We start from the raw sequence: 21,483 nt of genomic DNA on the forward strand, positions 1-21,483 counted from the left end.
ATTATGCGCTTACTGTTCTTGCTACCTGCATGGTAGGCCTCAATTTCAAAAATTAAAAATTAAGGGGCACCAGGGTGGCTCTGTCAGTGAAGCGTCTGCCTTGGGCTCAGGTCATGATCTCCGGGGTCCTGGGATCAAGCCCCTCATCAGCCTCCCTCCTCCTACTAGGAGCCTGCTTCTACCTCTCCATCTGCCTGCTGCTCCCCCTGCTTGTGCTCTCTCTCTGTGTCAAATAAATAAATAAAATCTTTAAAAAAAATAATAAAAGCTTTTGTTTATAAACAATAAAATGTAGTCAATGAATAACTTATTTCCTGGTTTAGTCATCAGAAATGCAGATATGATTGTCAGCCAGAGCTTGCGATCAGCATGAGGCACATCCACTCTTTCAACAGATGTTTATTCCAAAGTCCAGACTGCCAAGACCCGATGCATTACTTGCCAGCCATGGATAAAAAAGTTGGGCTTCTTGAACTGTAGAGTTTTATTTTAAATAAATCTGGGAACTCTTTATGGAAAATGTCAGAAGAGTTCAAGGGCCACCATTCGGACTTCAGATCCCGGTCATCTCCGAGGTCTGCGCAAACTAGCCCAGCCTGCCTGGAGAGTGTGCACTGGGGCCTGGACCTGAGCTTGTAGTGGGACCAGAGCAGCGTGCTGGTCACAAAGCTGGTGACAGCTCAGTGGGTACTCCTGGAAGTTGACAGCTTGACTGTCCCTAGCTGGAACTGCACCAGCCTGGACACTGGGACCTTAAATATAGGGAAGAGGTGACTGACCCCCCTGCCCCACAGCGCCTGCAAGTAGGTGCCTAGAAATCCAAGTGAGAGCATTAGCAGAAGACTTCTGTGTCAAGAAGGAAATTCCCCCGCTTTGGAGGGAGAAGAAGATGGGCAGCTAGCGCCTTGGGTCAGTGGCTTTTATGCTGGGAGGGTCACTAGTGAGAATCTACTGGCAGCTACAACCTTTTCCCCAGAAGAAATGCACGCATGTAAACCATGGTAAATAATTTAATTCTTGAACCTCCCAAAGCCATTTACAAACTCCTGACTCACACAGGTTAAGAAAAATAATCTGAAATGTGGCAACAAGGCAAAAGGGTATTTGAATATTATTTCATGGGCTTGTTGTCTAACTGGCCCATCCAAGGATTTGCTTCTTCTCTGGGGAAACGTATCTCGACCAGGCCCCAGACTCTATGAAGATTCTATGTGTTAACCAGTAGATTTTTGTCCAACAGAAATCCTTTGCATTAGATGCAAGGAAAAAAAAAAGTAGGAAAAAAGAAAAGTATTCCAGGGCACCTGGGTGGCTCAGTCGGTGAAGTGTCTGCCTTCGGCTCAGGTCATGATCTTGGGGTCCTGGGATAGAGCTCCGTGTCGGGCTCCCTGCTCCCTGGGAAGCCTGCTTCTCCCTCTCCCTCTGCTGCTCCCCCTGCTTGTGCCTGCCCTGTCAGATAAACAAAATTTTAGAAAAAGGAAGAAAGGAAGAGAGTGAGGGATGGAGGGAGGGAGGGAGGGAGGAAGGAAGGTAGGAAGGTAGGAAAGTAGGAAGGAAGGAAGGAAGGAAGGAAGGAAGGAAGGGAAGGAAAAAGAAAAGAAAAGAAAAAAGAAAAGAAAAGAGACTCAAAGGTATGATTTCATTGCCCTGTAGGATGTTAAGGAGTTTTGTACCTACTTAGGATAAACTTCAGATTTTTTTCCACCTTCCTGTGTAGGGAAAATGCAGCTCTTCCTGCCCTGTGTCTGTTTGCTCTGTGACTCATCTACTCACCATCATAGCACTTCACTTCTGATACTTCTAGTCACCAAACACGGGGAGGTTTTTCCCACAGCAATAGGCTATTCTCAGACACCTGCAGGGTGTCTAGGAATTCAACTCCATTCTGACATGGTCTACCCAGATAGCGTCAGATCCCACAGGCTAAGGGCTTGATCCTCACCAAAGGCTCCCCTGTGCCCACCACTTCAGATAGCAGGTTGTTATGTGTGCTCTGGCCAACCCTCTACAGGGGTTCCAAAGACCCCTCCTGGAGTCCAAGGAATTTGCTGGAGTGGCTCACAGAACTCAGGGACACACTTACTTAGACTTGCTGGTTTATTAGAGGATATGACAAAGATGCTGATGAACAGCCCAGTGGAGGCACATAGGGCAAGTCTGGAGCTTCTGTCTCCATGGCTTTGGCATGCATCACTCTCCAAGCGTGGGTACATTCACCAGCCTGTGCTATTGGGGTGTCTTGGAGGCTCCCTCATGTAGGCATGAGGGATTGCTAACTCCATTTCCAGCCCCTCTCTGTTTTCTGAAGAATGGGGCTAGGGGGCAGCCAAGAATTTCAAGCTTCTCATACTGACTTGGTCTTTTTGCTGACCAGCCCCCAGCCCGGGGTCCCCCCAGAGTCGCCTGGACAGATGGTGCCAGCGCTCTTATTGCTTAGGAGTTTGCAAGGATTTCAGGAGCTCTGCGGGGCAGGGGCGGGAGTGGGTGGGGGGGTGGGCAGAGCCCCTATGCATACTTTCTGTTAACTCACAGAGTCGAAATAGTTCCCTAGCCATCATGTTCCAGCTTTCTCCTCTGTCAGAACTTCTGGACTCAGCCTCTAGAATCCTCCTCCTCCCACCATCCTGTTGGGTCCTTCACTGATAAATTTATTTATTTATTTTTTTCTTTCCTTCACTGATAAATTTAAATCTTTGACATTTGCTCACTTTGTATTTGAGAGTCCTGTTTTTGACTTACTGAAAATCCTATCCGACACACATTACTGTGCATGAGAGCCGGATGCCTTTCCGAGAGCTGACACTTGGTACAAAGCGTCTCAGAGAATGAAGGATGAGAGAGGAGGGCCTTCAAACATTCCTAGGACTCTGGGGTCTCTTGTTATAAATGGGCTCACTTCTCAGGCCACCCAGGGTCAAACTTCTTAGAGGCAGAGACATTGAGATAGCAGCTTGGACCTCTTTTTTTGCCCATAGCATCCTCCTGCGTTTCTGCAGCAATGCAACACTAGGGGAGACCTTGCTGGGAAAGAGTTGGGGGCACCCACACCCACGAGCCCCCTGGAGCAGCACAGGGCAGCTGGTAAACCGCGGGACCATTTGTACAAGACCTCCAGCTTGTACTGCACCTTCCTACTCCTACATGGTGTTATCCTCACATTTCCAATGTATTCCATATTTTCTTTTCCTTTAAAAAAGACCAGGATGACTGCAAATATCAAGGCCTGAGAAAAGCACTGGCTCTGCCGAGTCCAATGACACGTTCCTTTGGTCCTTATCCCAAGCAGGAAACACTTGAAGATTCTAGGTTTAAGCCAGAGCAAGCATATCTGCTTTCCATGCTCCACAAACCGTCTGGGGCTCAGGTCACTGCCCTGCCCCAATTTCTGCCCCAGGCCTGTCCCCTCCTGTCCCTAGCAGGCCCTCCTCATTTATAAAAGGAGGGTCGGGCAGCCTGGGTGGCTCAGTGGTTTAGCGCAGCCTTCGGCCCAGGGCCTGATCCTGGAATCTCGGGATCAAGTCCCACATCGGGCTCCCTGCATGGAGCCTGCTTCTCCCTCTGCCTGTGTCTCTGCCTCTCTCTCTCTCTCTTTGTGTGTGTGTGTCTCCTGAATAAATAAATAAAATCTTTAAAAAATAAAAAAATAAAAGGAGGGTCAAATACACCAACTCATCTCGGAGGGGTGGGAGACCTTTTAAGAATCTATTGAGCACCTGCTGTATGCCAGGCAACAAGCTAACCGGGGAGTGACTGCAGAATGTGAGATCCTCAGGGGCCCCTTCATCCTGCATCTTGTCCTTCACCTCCAGCACGAGTCCTCCCGAAGCTCATTAGTGACTGTGGTGACCCACAAGCTCCCTGGACCAGCAGAGGCCACTTGGCAAACCACAGTTGCCTCCTTCTCTAGATCCCATCCTGTTGGAAGCCTGTGCTACATTTCACTATTGCCTCATCTTCCTCTCCCGGGAGCCTTCTCCTCCTGTAACCTGTGAGTCACTCTGGTCCCAGGTTTTCCTCCTCCGCTGGGACCTGTTCTCAGATGCCTTCTCTGGCTCACCTCCATCTGCCTTTCAACCTAGATATGGCTCCAAGCCTCTTGCTTTGGCCCTGCCTCCGTCACCAGCTTTGCTCCCCTGTGAGCCCCCACCCGGCCACACTACACCCCATTCTGATCCTCCCAAATCCTCACCAGAGGGGCCCTCCCCAGGTGAAATGACAGGGCTGAGCTACCCACCAGGAAGAGAAGGCAAGTTTCAGGGGCCAGTGGAGCAGGGACACAGAGAAAATAGGTGTGTGTGTGTGTGTGTGTGTGTGTGTGTGTGTGTGTTATATTTCTTATGTCCAAGAAAGCAGCAAATAACCACCAAGGGGAAAATTAAAACTCTGAAGGATTTTCTTATACTCATTTTAGTATGTATCTTTTAAATTACATATGAGGAAGTCACCCTAATCCTTTTAGCAAGGAGGGCTTTCAAAACATCTGAATCTAGGGGCTCCTGGGTAGCTCAATTGGTTAAGTGGGCAACTCTTGGTTTTAGCCCAGGTAATGATCTGAGGGTCCTGGGATCAGGTTCCACATCAGGCTCTGTGCTGGGGGTGGAGTCTGCTTAAGATTTTCTCTCTCTCTCTCCCTCTGGCTCTCACTCCTCTTCTGCTTGTGCATGTGGTCTCTCTCTCTCTCTCTCACTCTCTCTCTCTCTCAAAAAAAAATCTGAATCCAGCCCTGATCTGAACCATATTCATTCATTTCTTCATTCATTCATTCATTCATTCATTCATCAGACAAATATGTACTGAGCACCTCCAATGTGCCAGGATTGTTCTAGATACTGGAACTCTGCAGTAATAGAGCCTTTAAACCAAGCCCTGTCCTCAGGAGCCCTCATTCTGGTGGGAGAAGCAGACAAGCAGCAAATTCACTCTTTTGTGTGAAAAGAAAGGGCAAAGGAGAAAAAACAAGGAGGGGGACCCAGGGTGCATGACCTAGCATGGGGTAGGTAAGGCCAGCTTATATTTTCAATGGAGCATAAATTCCTAAAGGTAGAAACCTTTGTAACCCCACCTAACTCATCTTGGGTCTCAGAAATGTTAGCTGAATGATTGATAGGTGAGTAGATGGGTGGATGGATGGGTAAATGGGTGGATAGATGGGTGGGTAGATGGGTATGAGCTCCCGCATGCCCTTCCCAGTGGGCCCTTCTTTTCCATGTCCTCAACCCATCACAAATTCTTCCTCAAGAATCTTTAAACTTCATTCCTGTCTGTCCTTCTTCGAGGTGTGCCTAAGGTCACCTTCTGAGTCACAACAACTTTGATGCACCCTGTGGCCTCAGGCAGACCTAGATGCATAATTTGTCAGGTCCAAGGCAAAATGAACATGCAGAGACTCTTGTTTGAAAATGATTAAGCATTTGAGGACGGGGATCCCTGGGTGGCCCAGCGGTTTGGCGCCTGCCTTTGGCCCAGGGCGCGATCCTGGAGACCCGGGATCGAATCCCACGTCGGGCTCCCGGTGCATGGAGCCTGCTTCTCCCTCTGCCTGTGTCTCTGTGCCTCTCTCTCTCTCTGTGACTATCATAAATAAATAAAAATTTAAAAAAAAGAAAAAAAAAAAAAGCATTTGAGGACGGTGACAGCTGAGCATTAAACCAACCACAGGGCCACTCTGATTGCTGGCTCTTGTAACAGCATGGGTGGCACACCCATGAAACTGGGCCTGCTTTGAAGGCCTTCCTAAATCTGTACTTAAGGAGCCACCCAGGCTGTGCTTACAAGCCTCAATGAAGGGGCGCCTGGGAGGCTCAGGCAGCTGTCTGCCTTCAGCTCAGATCATGATCCCGGGGTCCTGGGCTGGTCCTGCAATCAAGCCCTGCACCAGGCTCCTTGCTCAGTGGTGAACCTGTGTCTCCCTCTCTGTCTGCCTGTCGCCCCCGCTGCTGGTGCTCTCTCTTGGGCTCTAAATAAATAAATAAATAAAATATTTATTATTTTTTAAAAAGATTTTATTTATTTATTCATGAGAGACGGGGGGCGGGGTGCAGAAATACAGGCAGAGGGAGAAGCAGGCTCCATGCAGGGAGCCTGATGTGGGACCCGATCCCGGGACTCCAGCCAGGATCATGCCCTGGGCCAAAGGCAGGCACTAAACTGCTGAGCCACCCAGGGATCCCTAAATAAAATATTTAAAAAACAAAAAAACAGGGGATCCCTCGGTGGCTCAGTGGTTTGGCGCCTGCCTTCGACCCAGGGCGTGATCCTGGAGTCGTGGGATCGAGTCCCACGTTGGGCTCCTTGCATGGAGCCTGCTTCTCCCTCTGCCTGTGTCTCCGCCTCTCTCTCTATGTGTCTATCATGAATAAATAAATAAATCTTTAAAAAAAGCAAAAACAAAAAAACAAGCCTCGATGAATTCTGTGCTCCTTCCCTCAAGACTTCACTCCACTTCCAGCCTCTGGGCATCTGTTCCTACTGTTCCCTGCTCAGGGTGCCTTCCCCACTCACCGCTTGTCTTTGTGCACAGCCATGAGCTAGACGTTAGGAAGGGAGATGCGGTAAATCAAACCTAGTCCTGACTCCAGAGAAAATGCTCACAGGGCACCTGAGTTCTGGCTTAGCTGCAGCCCTGCCCACTGCGTGGCCCAGAGCTGGTACACTTTCCTCTGTTGCAAAACGGGCAGCAGCCAGGCCAATGCTGCATCCACCTGGGGTTCTGCTCATAACCCTCCCCCATTTAAAAAAATCTACGCTATAAGGCCACCTGGGTGGCTCAGATGGTTAAGCATCCGACTCTTGATTTTGGCTCAGGGTGTGATCTCAGGGTGCTGAGATGGAGCCCCACGTCAGGCTCCATGTAGAGTGCGGAGGAGACTGCTTAGGACTCTCTCTCTCTTTCCCTCTGCCCGTCCCTGCCCCCTGCGAGTGCTCCCCCCCCAAAAGAAACCTAAGATATGACTCACGTGCTATAAGATTCATCCTTTTAAAGTATACAATTCAGTGGTTTTTAATATATACAAGAGGTTGCGCAACCACCACCATGATGCAATTCCAGAACATTTCCCACAAATCCCCTCCTAAAAGAAACTCCATTCCCAGTAGCAGTGCTCCTCTCATACCTGCTGCCTCCCTGGCAAGCACTACTTTACTTTCTACCTCTACAGCTTTGCCTACTCTGGATGTTTCATATGAATGAAATCCAGCACTATGTGATCTTGGTGTCAGGCTCCTTTCGTGTTTTCATGGTTCATCTTTGTCTTTGCAGGTATTAGGACTTCTTTCCCTTTTGTGGCTGGATATTCCATTGTGTGTCAAAGGGACATTTTGGTGGATGCCTAGAGCACCCACACATCAGCTTCCAATGCCTGGAGGTTGCAGGAGCCCAGCTCCCACTCTGAACTTGACCCTGAAATACAGCCCGGTCTTCTTTTCCTTTATGGAAAAATTTCACTTCTCCTTCAAAGTCAGATACCACCTGCTCCAAGATTTCCCTCCCCAGATTTCTCCCAGAGACTGATGAACCCCTTCTTCCGGGTCTTCCAATAGGTCTGGGATGCAGGACACTCCACCTTCCCTAAGGTCCGCGACCCTGATCCGGAACAGCCCCCGGGTCCCCTGCCGGGCGGGCCAACCCGCCAAGACTGGTGTGGAATGGGAAAGAGGGAAATTGCCTGGACGCTCATTGGCTGCCAGACGAGCGATTTCCTTGCGATCACTCGCTTTGGACGGCAGGGGAGGGGGAAGTTCGGCGGGGGGCGGGGACGCGGAAACCACGGCGCGGAGGGGGACCCACCGACGCAGCAGCCCGCCTGGGTGCCGGGGGTCCTGGGGGCAGGGGAGGGCGCCCACGCCCCCCACCCATCCCCCCCGGGGCCCACCCACAGCTCCATTTGCGTCCCAGGGTCGCGCTGGGCAGCTGGTTAGCGCTTCGAGTGTGCGGGTGGGGGGAGGGGGGGAGGGGAGGGGAGGGGGAGGGGCGGCGGCGCGGCCCGGGGAGCGAGGGCCCGAGCTCGGGGTCCCCGCCCGGGGGCGGCGCGGCTGGCGGCGCAGGGTCGGGGTGGGCGCCGCGCAGCTCGCTGCTCTGGTCCGTCCTCATCACGTTTTCGAATCACACAGTAAAGTGCGTTCGTCGTGGAAGCGCAGGAAACACTGAACCGTCAAATGAAAATAAAAAGCTTTACAAGGTTGCCTGGAATCTCAGGGCCTAACGCTGGGGGGTATTTCCTTTCTGGTGGGTCTTTTCTTCCTCCCTCTCTTCCTTCCTTCCTACCTTCCTTCGTTTCTCTCTTTCTTTCTTTTTTAAGAACTTATTAGTTATTTTAGCGAGAGGGAGTATGGGTGGGGGGAGTGCAGAGAGGGCACCTCCAGGCGGCTCACAGGGAGCCCCGAGGGGAAGCAGGGCTCCTCCCAGGACAGCGATGAACTGAGGGGAAGCCTAGAGTCTGATGCTTAACCTGCTTAAGGGAATGAGCCACCCAGGCGCCCCTCCTTTCTGTCCTTTGTGCTGCTTTCTATAGATCTTAAGACCCTCCTTTCCTGCTTTTCACAAAATGAAAGTCGTAGAGTAGGGCCTATGAAGTGCTCATCTTCTCTTTTTTTTTTTTTTTCTTTATTTTTTTATTTATTTATTATTTATGATAGTCACAGAGAGAGAGAGAGGCAGAGACATAGGCAGAGCAAGAAGCAGGCTCCATGCACCGGGAGCCCAACGTGGGATTCGATCCCGGGTCTCCAGGATCGCGCCCTGGGCCAAAGGCAGGCGCTAAACCCGCTGCGCCACCCAGGGTTTCCTCATCTTCTCTTTTTAATTTAACATTATTCATTTTCCCCAACGGATGGATTCTCTTGGGGATAAATGGAAGCTGCCTGGAAGCCCCTTCGTCCCCTCCCTTCCCACCTCCATCCAACTCCCCTCTCTAGAAGTAACCAACATCCTTAGTGTTGGAAGATCTTCTTCCAGACTTTTTGCACTTCTTACATCACACCTTATGTATATCTAGAAATACACAGTTTTATTTTAGAGCTCTCTTTTAGTGACACCAAACTAAGTTGTGTATACGGTTCTGGAACTTGCTTCCTACCCTCCCCCTTCACAGTACATTTTGGAAATCAGTTGGTCTGGACCTACGTCCTTCACTGCTTTATGATATTATACAATTTGAATGCACCTTTATCTATTTCAAGCATTCTCTGTTGTTTCTTGTGTATTTTTTTTAAGATTTTATTTATTTATTCATGAGAGACACACACAGAGAGAGAGAGGAAGAGACATAAGCAGAGGGAGAAGCAGGCTCCTTGTGGGAACTCCGATGCAGGACTCGGTCCCAGAACCCCAGGATCACGCGCTGAGTCAAAAACAGACAATCAACTGCTGAGCCACGCAGCCGTCCCTGTTGTTTCTCGCTTTTACTTGGTTTCCAATCTCACTCTCTTCAACCATTCATCCCAAATGCGTTTCTTAAGCACCTGCTGTGTGCCTCACCTTTCTCAGGCTGGGGACATACAACAGATGAACAAAATAGAACAAAATAATGCCACCCTCTTGGGGCTCACTGTCTAGAAGCACTGCATGTGGGTGAGGAGGGGATATTTTATTTTATTTTATTATTTTTTTAAAAATTTTTTTAAATTTATTTATTTACGATAGTCACACTCAGGGCAGCCCCAGTGGCGCAGCGGTTTAGTGCTGCCTGCAGCCCAGGGCGTGATCCTGGGGACCTGGGATCGAGTCCCACATCAGGCTCCTGCATGGAGCCTGCTTCTCTCTCCTCCTGTGTCTCTGCCTCTCTCTCTATGTCTATCATAAATAAATAAATCTTTAAAAAAAAAAAAAAAAAAACGATAGTCACACTCAGACAGAGAGAGAGAGAGAGAGGCAGAGACACAGGCAGAGAGAGAAGCAGGCTCCATGCACCGGGAGCCTGACGTGGGATTCGATCCCGGATCTCCAGGATCGCGGCCTGAGCCAAAGGCAGGCGCCAAACCGCTGCGCCACCCAGGGATCCCGATATTTTATTTTTTGAGTGGGAAATATGCTCTGATCACTAATGTGGTTTGAATATCAAATCAATATTTTTAAAAAGATCTAGGGAAAGTGGTATCTGCCCCATCTGACACACAGGTAATCAGTCTTAGGTTTCTTGTATTATCCTTCCAATATTTCCTTATAAAAATACAAGGGGGAAAAAAACAAGCAAAATGAGTCATGTATGCTACTTATCATCAGGGAAATGCGAATCAAAACTACAATGAGGGGGATCCCTGGGTGGCGCAGCGGTTTGGCGCCTGCCTTTGGCCCAGGGCGCGATCCTGGAGACTCGGGATCGAATCCCACGTCGGGCTCCCTGCATGGAGCCTGCTTCTCCCTCTGCCTGTGTCTCTGCCTCTCTCTCTCTCTCTCTGTGACTATCATGAATAAATAAATAAAATCTTTAAAAAAAAAAAAAAAAAAAAAAAAAAAACTACAATGAGGGGGGATCCCTGGGTGGCGCAGCGGTTTGGCGCCTGCCTTTGGCCCAAGGCGCGATCCTGGAGACCCGGGATCGAATCCCACGTCGGGCTCCCTGTGCATGGAGCCTGCTTCTCCCTCGGCCTCTGTCTCTGCCTCTCTCTCTCTCTCTGCCTCTCTCTCTCTCTCTCTCTGTATGACTATCATAAATAAATAAAAAAATTAAAAAAAAAAACAACAAAAAAAAAAACAAAACTACAATGAGATATTGCCTCACACCTGTCAGAATGGCTAAAATCAACAACACAAGAAACAACAGGTGTTGGCAAGGATACAGATACAAGGATACAGTGTTGTACACTGTTGGTGGGAGTGCAAACTGGTACAGCCACTCTGGAAAACAGAATGGAGTTTCCTCAAAAAGTTAAAAATAAAACTATAATTTAGCAATGGCAGTACTGGGTATTTACCCAAAGGGTACAAAAATACAGAATTCAAAGGGGTACATGCACCCCAGTATTTATAACAGCATTGTCTATAATAGCCAAATTATGGCAACAGCCCAAGTGCCCCTTGACTGATGAATGGATAAAGAAGATATGGTGAATATAGACAATAAAGTATTATCAGCCATCAAAAAAGAATGAGATCTTGCCATTTGCAATGATGTGGCTAGAACTAGAGGGTGTTATGCTAAGCAAAATCAGTCAGAGGGTGACAAATACTATATGATTTCATTCCTATGTGGAATTTGAGAAACAAAACAAATGAGCAAAGGGGAAAAGAGAGACAGAGAGGCAAACCAAGAAACAGACTCTGAACTGTAGAGAACACACTGATTACACTGGTTACAGAGGGGAGGTAGGTGGTGGGGGGGGTGGGGAAATAGGTGATGGGGATGAAGGAGGGTACTTCTGATGAGCACCAGGTGATGTATGGATGTGGTGAATCACTATACTGTATACATGAAATTAATATTACAATGTATGTTTACTCCCTAGAGTTTAAATTAAAACTTTAAAAAATCATGAACAGCAACCAAAAAATGAGAGTGTATATATATATATTTCCCTTCTTTCTCGTGTAAAAGGAAACTTGCTATGGTTTACTATAGCCCTCTCCTTTTAAAAGATGTGTTGGGGGCAGCCCCGGGTGGCTCAGTGGTTTAGTGCTGCCTTCAGCCCAGGGTGTGATCCTGGAGACCAGGGATCCAGTCCCGCATTGGGCTCCCTGCATGGAGACTGCTTCTCCCTCTGTCTGTGTCTCTGCCTCTGTGTGTGTGTGTGTGTGTGTCTCATGAATAAATAAATAAAATCTTAAAAAAAATCTTTTAAAAAGATTTTTAAAAAAAGATGTCTTGGTGTTATTTTCCTGTAATTGCATAGAGAGGGAGTATGGTGGGGGGGTCATTTAACTTTATATATTGTTTGAAGGTACGCAGTGTTCCATCGTATAGTTTATTTTACCATGATTTATTTGTGTCCTGTGACATTTTGCATTTCCTGTCTTTTGCTTTATAAACTGCAATGAAGTTGCTGCAATGGTTAACTGCACAAAAGTCAGTTCTTCCACCTGCAAGTTTTACTGTAGGTTAATTTACTTAATCCACTGAATCAAATGTTAATCTCCTCTAGAAGCAGACTCATATGCACACCCAGAATCATGTGGGACCAGATATCGGCTCCCCCCCGACCTTGGCCTAGTCAGGTTGACAAATAAAATTAATCCTTACACCCTCCTTGGAGTTGTCTTGGTTTGCCCTCCCCCCTGCTTGGGATGAGTTCTCCAGTCCCAGAAGTGAAAAATACTGTCTTAGTGCATTTAAATTTGTATTTTTTTTTTCATTATGAGTAAGGCTGAGAATCTTTTTGCAAACTTGGGGAATATTTGTATTTCTTCTCAGTGTACTGCTCATACATTTTGCCTATTTTTCTACTAGGTTGTTGGCCTTTTCATAGATTGTGCTGAAAAAATAACTTTTTAACCGGTATGTCTTTTTATAATGAGCATTATCAAAATAAAGTTCTATATGATACAACTCGTTCATTTAAAGTATATATTTCAAGGGGTGCCTGGATTGTTCTGTTGGTTAAGCATCTGACTCTTGGTTTTGGCTCTGGTCATGATCTCAGGGTCATTAGATTGAACCCTACATCGGGCTCTGCACAGGGTGTGAAGCCTGCTTAAGATTCTCTCTCTCGGATCCCTGGGTGGCGCAGCGGTTTAGCACCTGCCTTTGGCCCAGGGCACGATCCTGGAGGCCGGGGATCGAATCCCACGTCGGGCTCCCTGCGTGGAGCCTGCTTCTCCCTCTGCCTATGTCTCTGCCTCTCTCTCTCTCTCTCTCTGTGACTATCATGAATAAATAAATAAAATCTTTATTTTTTTTTTTTTTTTTTTTTTTTTTTTTTTTAATTTTTTATTTATTTATGATAGTCACAGAGAGAGAGAGAGAGGCGCAGAGACACAGGCAGAGGGAGAAGCAGGCTCCATGCACCAGGAGCCCGACGTGGGACTCGATCCCGGGTCTCCAGGATCGCGCCCTGGGCCAAAGGCAGGCGCCAAACCGCTGCGCCACCCAGGGATCCCAATAAATAAAATCTTTAAAAAAAAAAAAAAGATTCTCTCTCCCTCCCTCCTCCCCAAAACAAAAAGTTCATCCATGTTGTAATATGTCAGTTCTAATTTCCTTTTTTATGACTGAATAATGTCCCATTGTATGGATAGATCATGTTTTGTTTATCCACTCATCTATGAGAAACATTTGGCTTCGTTCCTCTTTTTGGCTAAGCATCATTTTACATTCCCAACAGTGGTGCGCGAGGGTTCCCCTTTCTCCACATCCTCACAAACACTTGTTATTACCGATAGCTTTGATTATAGCCATTGTTAAAAAAAAAACACAACAGGCCCCATGGTCCCCCAGATGGCAGTCAGTTGAGTGTCTAACTCTTGGTTTTAGCTCAGATCATGTTCTCAGGGTCATGAGATTGAGCCCTGCTTTGGGCTCCAAGCTCAGTGAGGAGTCTGCTAAAGTTTCTCTCTCCTCCCTCTGCCCTCCTCTCTCTCTCTCTCTCTCAAATGAATAAATACATTAAAAAAAAAAAACAAAAAAAACCAAAGCTGTGACAGGCCCCCAAATGGAGTCATCTGTGCTGAACCCCACATCAGTAAACAAAGACTTAACTCCTAACTGCAGTTTCAGCCTCTCCCAGAAATGGAAATTTATTTTTTTTTAAAGACTGTATTTATTTATTTACAAGAGACACACACAGAGAGAGGCAGAGACATAGGCAGAGGTCTCCCTGCATATGCAGCAGGCTCCATGCAGGGAGCCCAATGTGGGACTTGAACCTGGAAATCCAGGATCATACCCTGAGCCAAAGGCAGGCGGTGAATCGCTGAGCCACACAGGCATCCCTAAAAATGGAATTTTAAACAGTCTAGAATTTCCTAATCAATACTAGGGAGGTCGTCTGCTTGATAGGCCCCTGCCTTCCACCAAGGGAAGGTAACCTTGCCTGAAGAATCCACTCTTGCTAGAAACTTTTTTCTGACCCTTTCTGGCCGTAAAAGCCTTCGATTTTGTACAACTTCTTGGAGCTCCTTTCTATTTACTAGGTGGGATGCTGCCCAATTCATGAATCATTAAAACCAATTAGATCTTCAAATTTACTCAGTTGAATTTTGCTTTTTAACACCTTATTAGTGGGGATGAAGGAGTATCTCACTATGGCTTTGATTTGCATATCTCTGATGGCTAATCAATTTATCTTTCAACTCTGATTTTTTTTAATGAAGATTTGTTTTCTATAGTTAAATCAATTTCCATTGATTTCTGACTATTGACTCATGGAGAAATTTATCCCCACTCTAGGATTTCTTAAAAAATATTTTACTTGTTTATTCATGAGACACACACAGAGAGAGGAAGAGACGTAGGCAGGGGGAGAAGCAGGCTCCTCGCAGGGAGCTACCCATGCGTCCTCCCACTCTAGGATTATTCGAAGAAATTTTCCTATATTCTCTTCCAGCACTTGTATGCTTTCAGATTTTACATTTAAAACTTGGATCCAGGGGATCCCTGAATGGCTCAGTGGTTTAGTGCCTGCCTTTGGCCCACGGTGTGATCCTGGAGTCCTGGAATCAAGTCCCACATTGGGCTCCTGGCATGGAGCCTGCTTCTCCCTCTGCTTGTGTCTCTGCCTCTCTCTCTCTCTCTCTGTGTGTGTGTGTGTGTGTGTGTGTGTGTGTCTATCATGAATAAATAAATAAAATCTTTAAAAAAAATTAAAAAGGGCAGCCCGGGTGGCTCAGTGGTTTAGTGCCACCTTCAGCCCAGGGCATGATCCTGGACACCCAGGATCGAGTCCCACGTCTGGTGCTCCCTGCATGGAGCCTGCTTCTCCCTCTGCCTGTGTCTCTGCCTCTCTCTCTCTCTCTCTGTGTTCTCATGAATAAATAAATAAAATCTTTTAAAAAATTATTAAAAAAAAAAACAAACTTGGATCCATTTGGACCTTATTCTGGTAAATGATGTGAAATACACATCAGCTTCTTTCCTTTTCCAGAAGCATGCTGTGTCCCAGCACCGCTGTGGGGAGGGACTTGCAGCAGCAAGCCCAGTGTGAGGAGAGGACATTTGCACAGGAACCTGAACATATGGAGAAAGGACCCACACTCCAGCCTCGCAGGTGAAGAGCAGCAGACAGAGCGCTCTGAAGCGTGGCAGGCTCTAAGAACAGCAAGACCAGAGTGGCTGCAGGTGGTAGGCTGCCAGGTCACAGAGGGCCTTGCAAGCAACTGTGAAGTGGGATTTTTCTTTTGGGTATAATGGCACTGGACTGCTGTGTGTAAGATCATTCCAGCTGTGTCCTTGGTAAGATAACACCAAGAAGGGAAATTTTCTAGGTTAAGACACTTTCACATTTTTCAGCAAACCACCAAATTGTTCTCCCAAAAGTCTGAGCTAAATTATTCCCCTCCACCTTCATTTTATTTTGATAACATGTGCCATTTAATTGAATATTTTTGAAACATTGTTTGGTTGAATGCTCGGTTCTTTTTTATGGTTCTTTTATTTTTTAATTTTTATGTTTTTAAAAAAGATTTTATTTTATTTATTTATTTGACACAGAGAGGAGAGAGAACAACCAGGGGGAGCGGCAGGCAGAGGGAGAAGTAGGCTCTCTGTGAAATAGGGAGCCTGACGAGGGGTTTGATTCCAGGACCCAGGATTGTGACCTGAGCTGAAGGCAGATGCTTCACCGACTGAGCCACCCAGGTGCCCCTTTCAGGGTTCTTTTAAAAAACATCTTATAAATAAATAAATAAATAAATAAATAAATAAATAAATAAATAAACAAACATCTTTGTTGGGGCATAACTGATGTACAATAAGCCACACAAGTTAGAGTGTACAATTCAGTAAGTCTTGACATACATGTACCCCTGGGAAACTGTGACCACAATCGACAGTGAACATATCCATCACCTCCAAAAGTACCTCTTATTCTTGGTGGTCCCCACCCCAGAGACAGAGCAGGAGCTGGACATGGGTCCCCTTACCCTGACCGCAAAATCTTCGGCTGCCTCTGTAAGGAGAAGAAAAAGCTAAGGCTCTATGCTTCTTGTATAGCTTATCTTGCAGGAATTCAGAGGGAAGGAGGATGCAAGCTGAGAGGGAGATGCTCACAACAAAGACTGGCAAAGAGTGGACCAAACTAGTCTGCACCAAGATGGACCCCAGTGGTGACCCTTCCCCAACTTTTCCTGTCATAATACTAAAAATCAGGGATCCCTGGGTGGCGCAGCGGTTTGGCGCCTGCCTTTGGCCCAGGGCGCGATCCTGGAGACCCGGGATCGAATCCCACGTCGGGCTCCCCATGCATGGAGCCTGCTTCTCCCTCTGCCTGTGTCTCTGCCTCTCTCTCTCTCTCTGTATGACTATCATAAAAAAAATAAAATAAAATAAAATAAAATAAAATAAAATAAAATAAAATAAAATAAAATAAAAATCACATGCTGGGGGTAGACATTGAACATGCTAGTTAGACATGCCACATGAGAGAAGCATCATCTTTGAGTGCACAGGTGCTGATAAGTCCACAGCCCTGCATCCTTCGGTAGGACCCTTTCCTCTCCTGGGTTTCTTTAAAACACCCTCCGTGGGGAGTCAGCCTGAGGATTCTTTCCTTTGTGAGCCTCCCCTGTGCTGGAGCTTAAACCCCAATAAAGCCTTGCCTGAAACCTGTTTAGCCTCTTGTCAGTTTCTATTTCTAGGAGATCCCAAGAGCCAGGTTGGATAGCATCTCGCCCATCCCCAGGAAAAGATCGATCTGGTCTTTGATAACTGCACAGTGCCCACCACATGGCTGTAATTATTTGAGCATCCCTGTATTGTTGGGCGTCCGCATTTATCCCATTTTGCTATTTATTAATCCAGCTATGATGCACGTCCTTGTACATACACACTTGGGCACATATCTGATTATCTTCTTAGGACAAATTTCTAGAATTGATAGAAACAGTCTGTGAATGCTAATACTTTTGAAACAATTTGCCAAATCCTCCTTTTTTTAAAGATTTTATTTATTCATGAGACACACACAGAGAGAGAGAGAGAGAGAGAGAGACAGAGACACAGGCCAAGGCAGAAGCAGGCTCCATGCAGGAAGCCCAACGTGGGAATTGATCCAGGGACTCCAGGATCACACCCTGAGCCAAAGGCAGACGCTCAACCACTGAGCAACCCGGGAGTCCCAACCAAATCCTCTTTATAAGGCTTGCAATGGATAACATTCACATTCACTCTGATTTGATTTTCCTTCCAAAACATTGAGTCTCTTTAACACACACACACACACACACACACACACACACACACACACAAACACACAGAGCTAGCACTCCAAATGTGGCTCAGCTGTTTCTGCGTGGAGAGAGGGCTGGCTGTTTTTGGAGAAGTACTTTTGTGGCTGCGACAGCAACAAACATTAACATCTGATGGGATTGCCTTTTCCCTGGGCCCCTAAGGCACCCTGTGCCTTGGTGGGGTCCAGCCTAGAGTGAGCTGCAGGAGCGCCAACCACGTGCCACCCTACAGAATTCTGAACACTAACTACATCAAGAATGGCAAGATCGGTACCTTGGGTCAACCTCTGTAGGCACAGGGTCCTCAGATGGGGGTCCTGGGAGCAGTTCCCAGGCAACCGGAGGGGAGAAGAAGGGTTGGGACGCCAGCATATGCCACCCCAAAATAGGCCTCTTTGGCCTTTGGGGGTTTTTTGAGCAAAATAGCCATTGAAAACCAGCAGATTCAGGAAAACCTCTAAAAACAGGGCACAAGGGTTTTTTTGTAAAGGAAATTTACATTTATAAAGGTAATTTCCATTTGTAAAGAGTCTGCCTCTCTCACACAGGAAGTGGAGGGCTCTCCACGCAAATCAGTGGGAAAGGCTGGGACTCCCATCTGCTTAACATTCTTTTCCCATTCTTTTCCTTGTCACGTTCCTGACACTGGTCCTCCGACCAGCAGCCCAAATCCCCTTTGCCTTGGTTTTAACTTAGGTGATTCTTACGGTTGTTATAAGATGGTCTATTTAAGCTTAAATTCTAACCACCACACTGGTTGCTCTGCCCAGTGTGCTCCAGTGTGTCTCCATGCAATGCCCATGTTAATAAACTTCTGTTTCATTTTCTCTCCTTCGTCTGTCTTTGCCAGTCTCACTCACAGAGTCCCAACCACACAACCTACGATGGATAGGGGAAAATATATTTTCTTTCTGAGCCTGAATGGCTCAGTCTGGTAAGCCTCCTACTCTTCATTTCGGCTCAAGTCATGATCTCAGGGTAATGAGATCAAGCCCTGCATCAAGCTGGGCTTGAAGGCTGCTTGAGATTCTTTCTTGCCTTCTGCCCCCCATCTGCCCCCTGCTCATGCCCTTTCTCACTCTCTCCAATAAAATTAAACAAATACAAACTTTAAAAAAATGCATGCAGAAAAAATAATTAAAAATACATGCTATGTTATATAACGCTTAATAGAGATAAATGGGTTGCAATAAGCTTGGAAGATTTTGCCATCAACTGTTACATTTTTTTAAATTAATTAATTAATTTGACAGAGAGTACAAGCAGGAAGAGCACGGGCAAGGGAGAGGGAGATGCAGACTCCCCGCAGAGCAGGACCCTGGGATCATGACCTGAGCTGAAGGCAGACATCCAACCGACTGAGCCACCCAGGTGCCTCCATCAACTGTTAACTCTTGAGGAGGATGTGCACTTGAGTAATGAGCATAAGATGGATTTTTTCTTTAAAAAGGTGTGTGTGGGGGTGCCTGGGTGGCTCAGTCGGTTAAGCATATCACTTTAGTTCAGGTCATGATCTCGGGGTCCTGGGATTGAACCCCACATTGGGCTCCCTGCTCAGTGGGGAGCCTGCTTCTCCCTCTCCCTCTGCCCCTCTCCCCATTTGTGCTCTCCTGCTCACTCTTTTAAATAAATAAATAAAATCTTATTAAAAAAAAAAAAAAAGCAAAGAAACAACAGGCCTGCAGTGGAGTCACTTTCACTCACTGTCACTACGCCCAGCCAAGACTTCATACCTCATCGAATGGCATTTTCAGCCTCTCAAGGCCTGGGACCTCACTTGTGATGTCATCCCCCCTCCCCCCACCCCCAAAAGGAGGTGACTTTGCCCAAAACAGTCCATCTTTTCTTTGCTAATAACCTCCTTGTCAAGTCCCCATTTCTGACCATTAAATTAATCCTTCCATTTTGTACAGATCCTCCGCGTCCCCTCTACCCACTGGGTGGGCTGCTGCCCCATTCATGAATCATTGAATAAAGCCCATCAGGTCATTACATTTGCTCCATTGCATTTTTGCCACCTCCCCAGGTAGGGCCTCCAGGTGCCTCCCCCTCTGGGCATGGCATCTCTAAACTTCAGGCTTGTCACCTGTGAGGCAGGGATCCTGAAACTTGCCTTGCAGGATTATTGTGAAAAATTCATGGGTGTGATGGTTGATTTTACATTGACCTTATGGGGCTGAGGGACGTAGCGACAGCTGGGAAAACATAATTTCTGGGTGTGTCTGTGAGGGCATTACCAGAAGAAGTTAACTTTTGATGGGTGGGGCTAAGGGAGAAGCATCGCCTGGTCCCCTGGGGGTGCGGGTGGGCACTGGGTGGGCACTGTCCCACCCTTGGGGGTCTGGATGAAGCAAACTGGCAGAAGAGGGTGGAATCATGGGGTGCCTGGGAGGCTCAGTGGTTGAGCATCTTCCTTCTGCTCAGACCATGATCCTGGGGTCCTGGGATCGAGTCCCTCATCGGGCTCCCTGCTCAGTGGGGAGCCTACTTCTTCCCTCTCCTTGTCCCCCACCTCCTCCCCACTTCTGCTCTCTTGCTCTCTCTTTCAAATAAATAAATAAAATCCTAAAAAAAGAAAAAAGGAGGTGGAATCACACTTTCCTGGGTCTTCAGCTTGTACGTGTCAGATCATGGGACATCTCCCCTTTGGTAACTGTGACAGCCAATCTCCAACACTAAATCGTGTATCTCCGGATATCTTATTGGTGCTGTTTCTCTGGAGAACCCTGACTCCTATGGTGTGATCATTTGGGGATGGAGTGACAACTTACGGAGGTGCAGCGCCTGCAGGAAGCTCTGGATGCAAGGTGGTGGTTGTTTGCTCTTGATTTTTCCCTGCACAGAACCTCCTCGCGCCTCTGCACAAAGATCCTGTGAATTCCAAGCAAGAAGTCGGAGTTTTATGATGGCTGTTCTGAATGAGTTTAATGCATTCTTTTGCACAGATAGTACTTGCCTATGGCAAAAATTCCAAAGGCGCAAAAGGGCATGTAAGAAAAGCATGCCCTTCCTGTCCTCTGGTTTCCCAGCTCCCCACTCTGAAGAGAGAAACTTATGTCAGTTTTGGGTGCCAACTTCGAGGGATATTCCATGTTTTCACAAACATATACTTTTTCCTGTGATTTTTTCCCCCCCAAGTGAAATAGTATCTGAAGAGAAGAGCTAGCTCATTGTGAACAAATATTTATTGATAACTAGACGGGACATGGACCAGACTGGAGTGCGAGCCCCTAAAGGAACAGGTGTTCTGCTGAGATTTGAAGCCCTTAACCCTGAATGAAGCTGCGGACACCAGCAGCTTCCCCTACAGAATCGAGTAACTGAACATCTCAGCCCATCGTAAATGTGTTCTTTGGTGATGAGAGATCAAGACAGATCCTCTCCTCAAGCTGGCTTCGGTTCCCAAATACCCCACATCTGTCTGTGGCAATAAAAACAACCAGCACAAGGGGCCCCTGGGGGCTGAGTCGGTTAAGTGACTGACTCTTGATTTCATCTCAGGTCATGATCTCAGCGCAGCATCTGCTTGGGATTGTCTCTCCCTCACCGTCTGCCCCTCCCCAACCCTCTTTCCACCCGTGCTTTCTCTGTCTCTCTAAAATAAAGAAATAAAATCTTATTTCTTTAAGATTGCAGGAATCACAATCAGCACAATCACTTACATGTGCCAGGCTTTGTTCTCCGAAGGTATCCCAGCCCTGCCTCTCTGTGTCACCACTATTATGTGGTAAGGACCCTACACAGGAATTTGGTTGCCAGGTGCTGGCCTGGCTACTGGAAGAAACCCAGGGTGATTTCTTAAAATTTTTTTTTTTTTTTTTTTTTTTTACATTTTTATTTATTTGTGATAGTCACAGAGAGAGAGAGAGAGGCAGAGACACAGGCAGAGGGAGAAGCAGGCTCCATGCACTGGGAGCCCGACGTGGGATTCAATCCCGGGTCTCCAGGATCGCGCCCTGGGCCAAAGGCAGGCGCCAAACCGCTGCGCCATCCAGGGATCCCCCAGGGTGATTTCTGAAGGAACTCCTGACATCCTTGCGTGGACATCCCCTGGCACTGGCCACAGGTCCCTACATTTGAAAGGTGACCCTTTATTACCAAAGAATGTACTACAATGGATTCAAGCACATACTTGCTGGGTTCCATTCGGGACACCCCTGGGCTCTGTG

General features: G+C 47.2%; 1 protein-coding gene and 1 long non-coding RNA gene across 4 annotated transcripts in view; one reads left to right on the forward strand and one right to left on the reverse strand.

The window, feature by feature from the left end:
* The window catches only part of LOC140612561 (DNA-binding protein SMUBP-2-like), an 82,251-nt gene extending 66,599 nt beyond the window's left edge, over window positions 1-15,652 (forward strand). The window contains exons 5-6 of one of the 3 annotated variants that reach the window (XM_072790238.1): window positions 15,013-15,135; window positions 15,579-15,652. In XM_072790238.1, the coding sequence (XP_072646339.1) occupies window positions 15,013-15,135; window positions 15,579-15,637 (182 nt within the window). In that variant the 3' untranslated portion in view covers window positions 15,638-15,652. Of the gene's footprint in view, window positions 1-15,012; window positions 15,419-15,578 lie in introns of those variants that run through there. The other 2 variants (XM_072790235.1, XM_072790236.1) reach the window with 2 other exon arrangements.
* On the reverse strand, window positions 470-21,046 carry LOC140612567 (uncharacterized). The gene is made up of 3 exons (XR_012013727.1): window positions 20,977-21,046; window positions 20,086-20,185; window positions 470-1,449 (listed from the first exon to the last, which is right to left on the reverse strand). It is a non-coding gene; the product is annotated as an uncharacterized lncRNA (long non-coding RNA).
* Between the last annotated feature and the right edge of the window lie 437 nt (window positions 21,047-21,483).

Source organism: Canis lupus, chromosome 21, assembly GCF_048164855.1.
Source record: "Canis lupus baileyi chromosome 21, mCanLup2.hap1, whole genome shotgun sequence".
NCBI classification, from domain to species: Eukaryota; Metazoa; Chordata; class Mammalia; order Carnivora; family Canidae; genus Canis; species Canis lupus.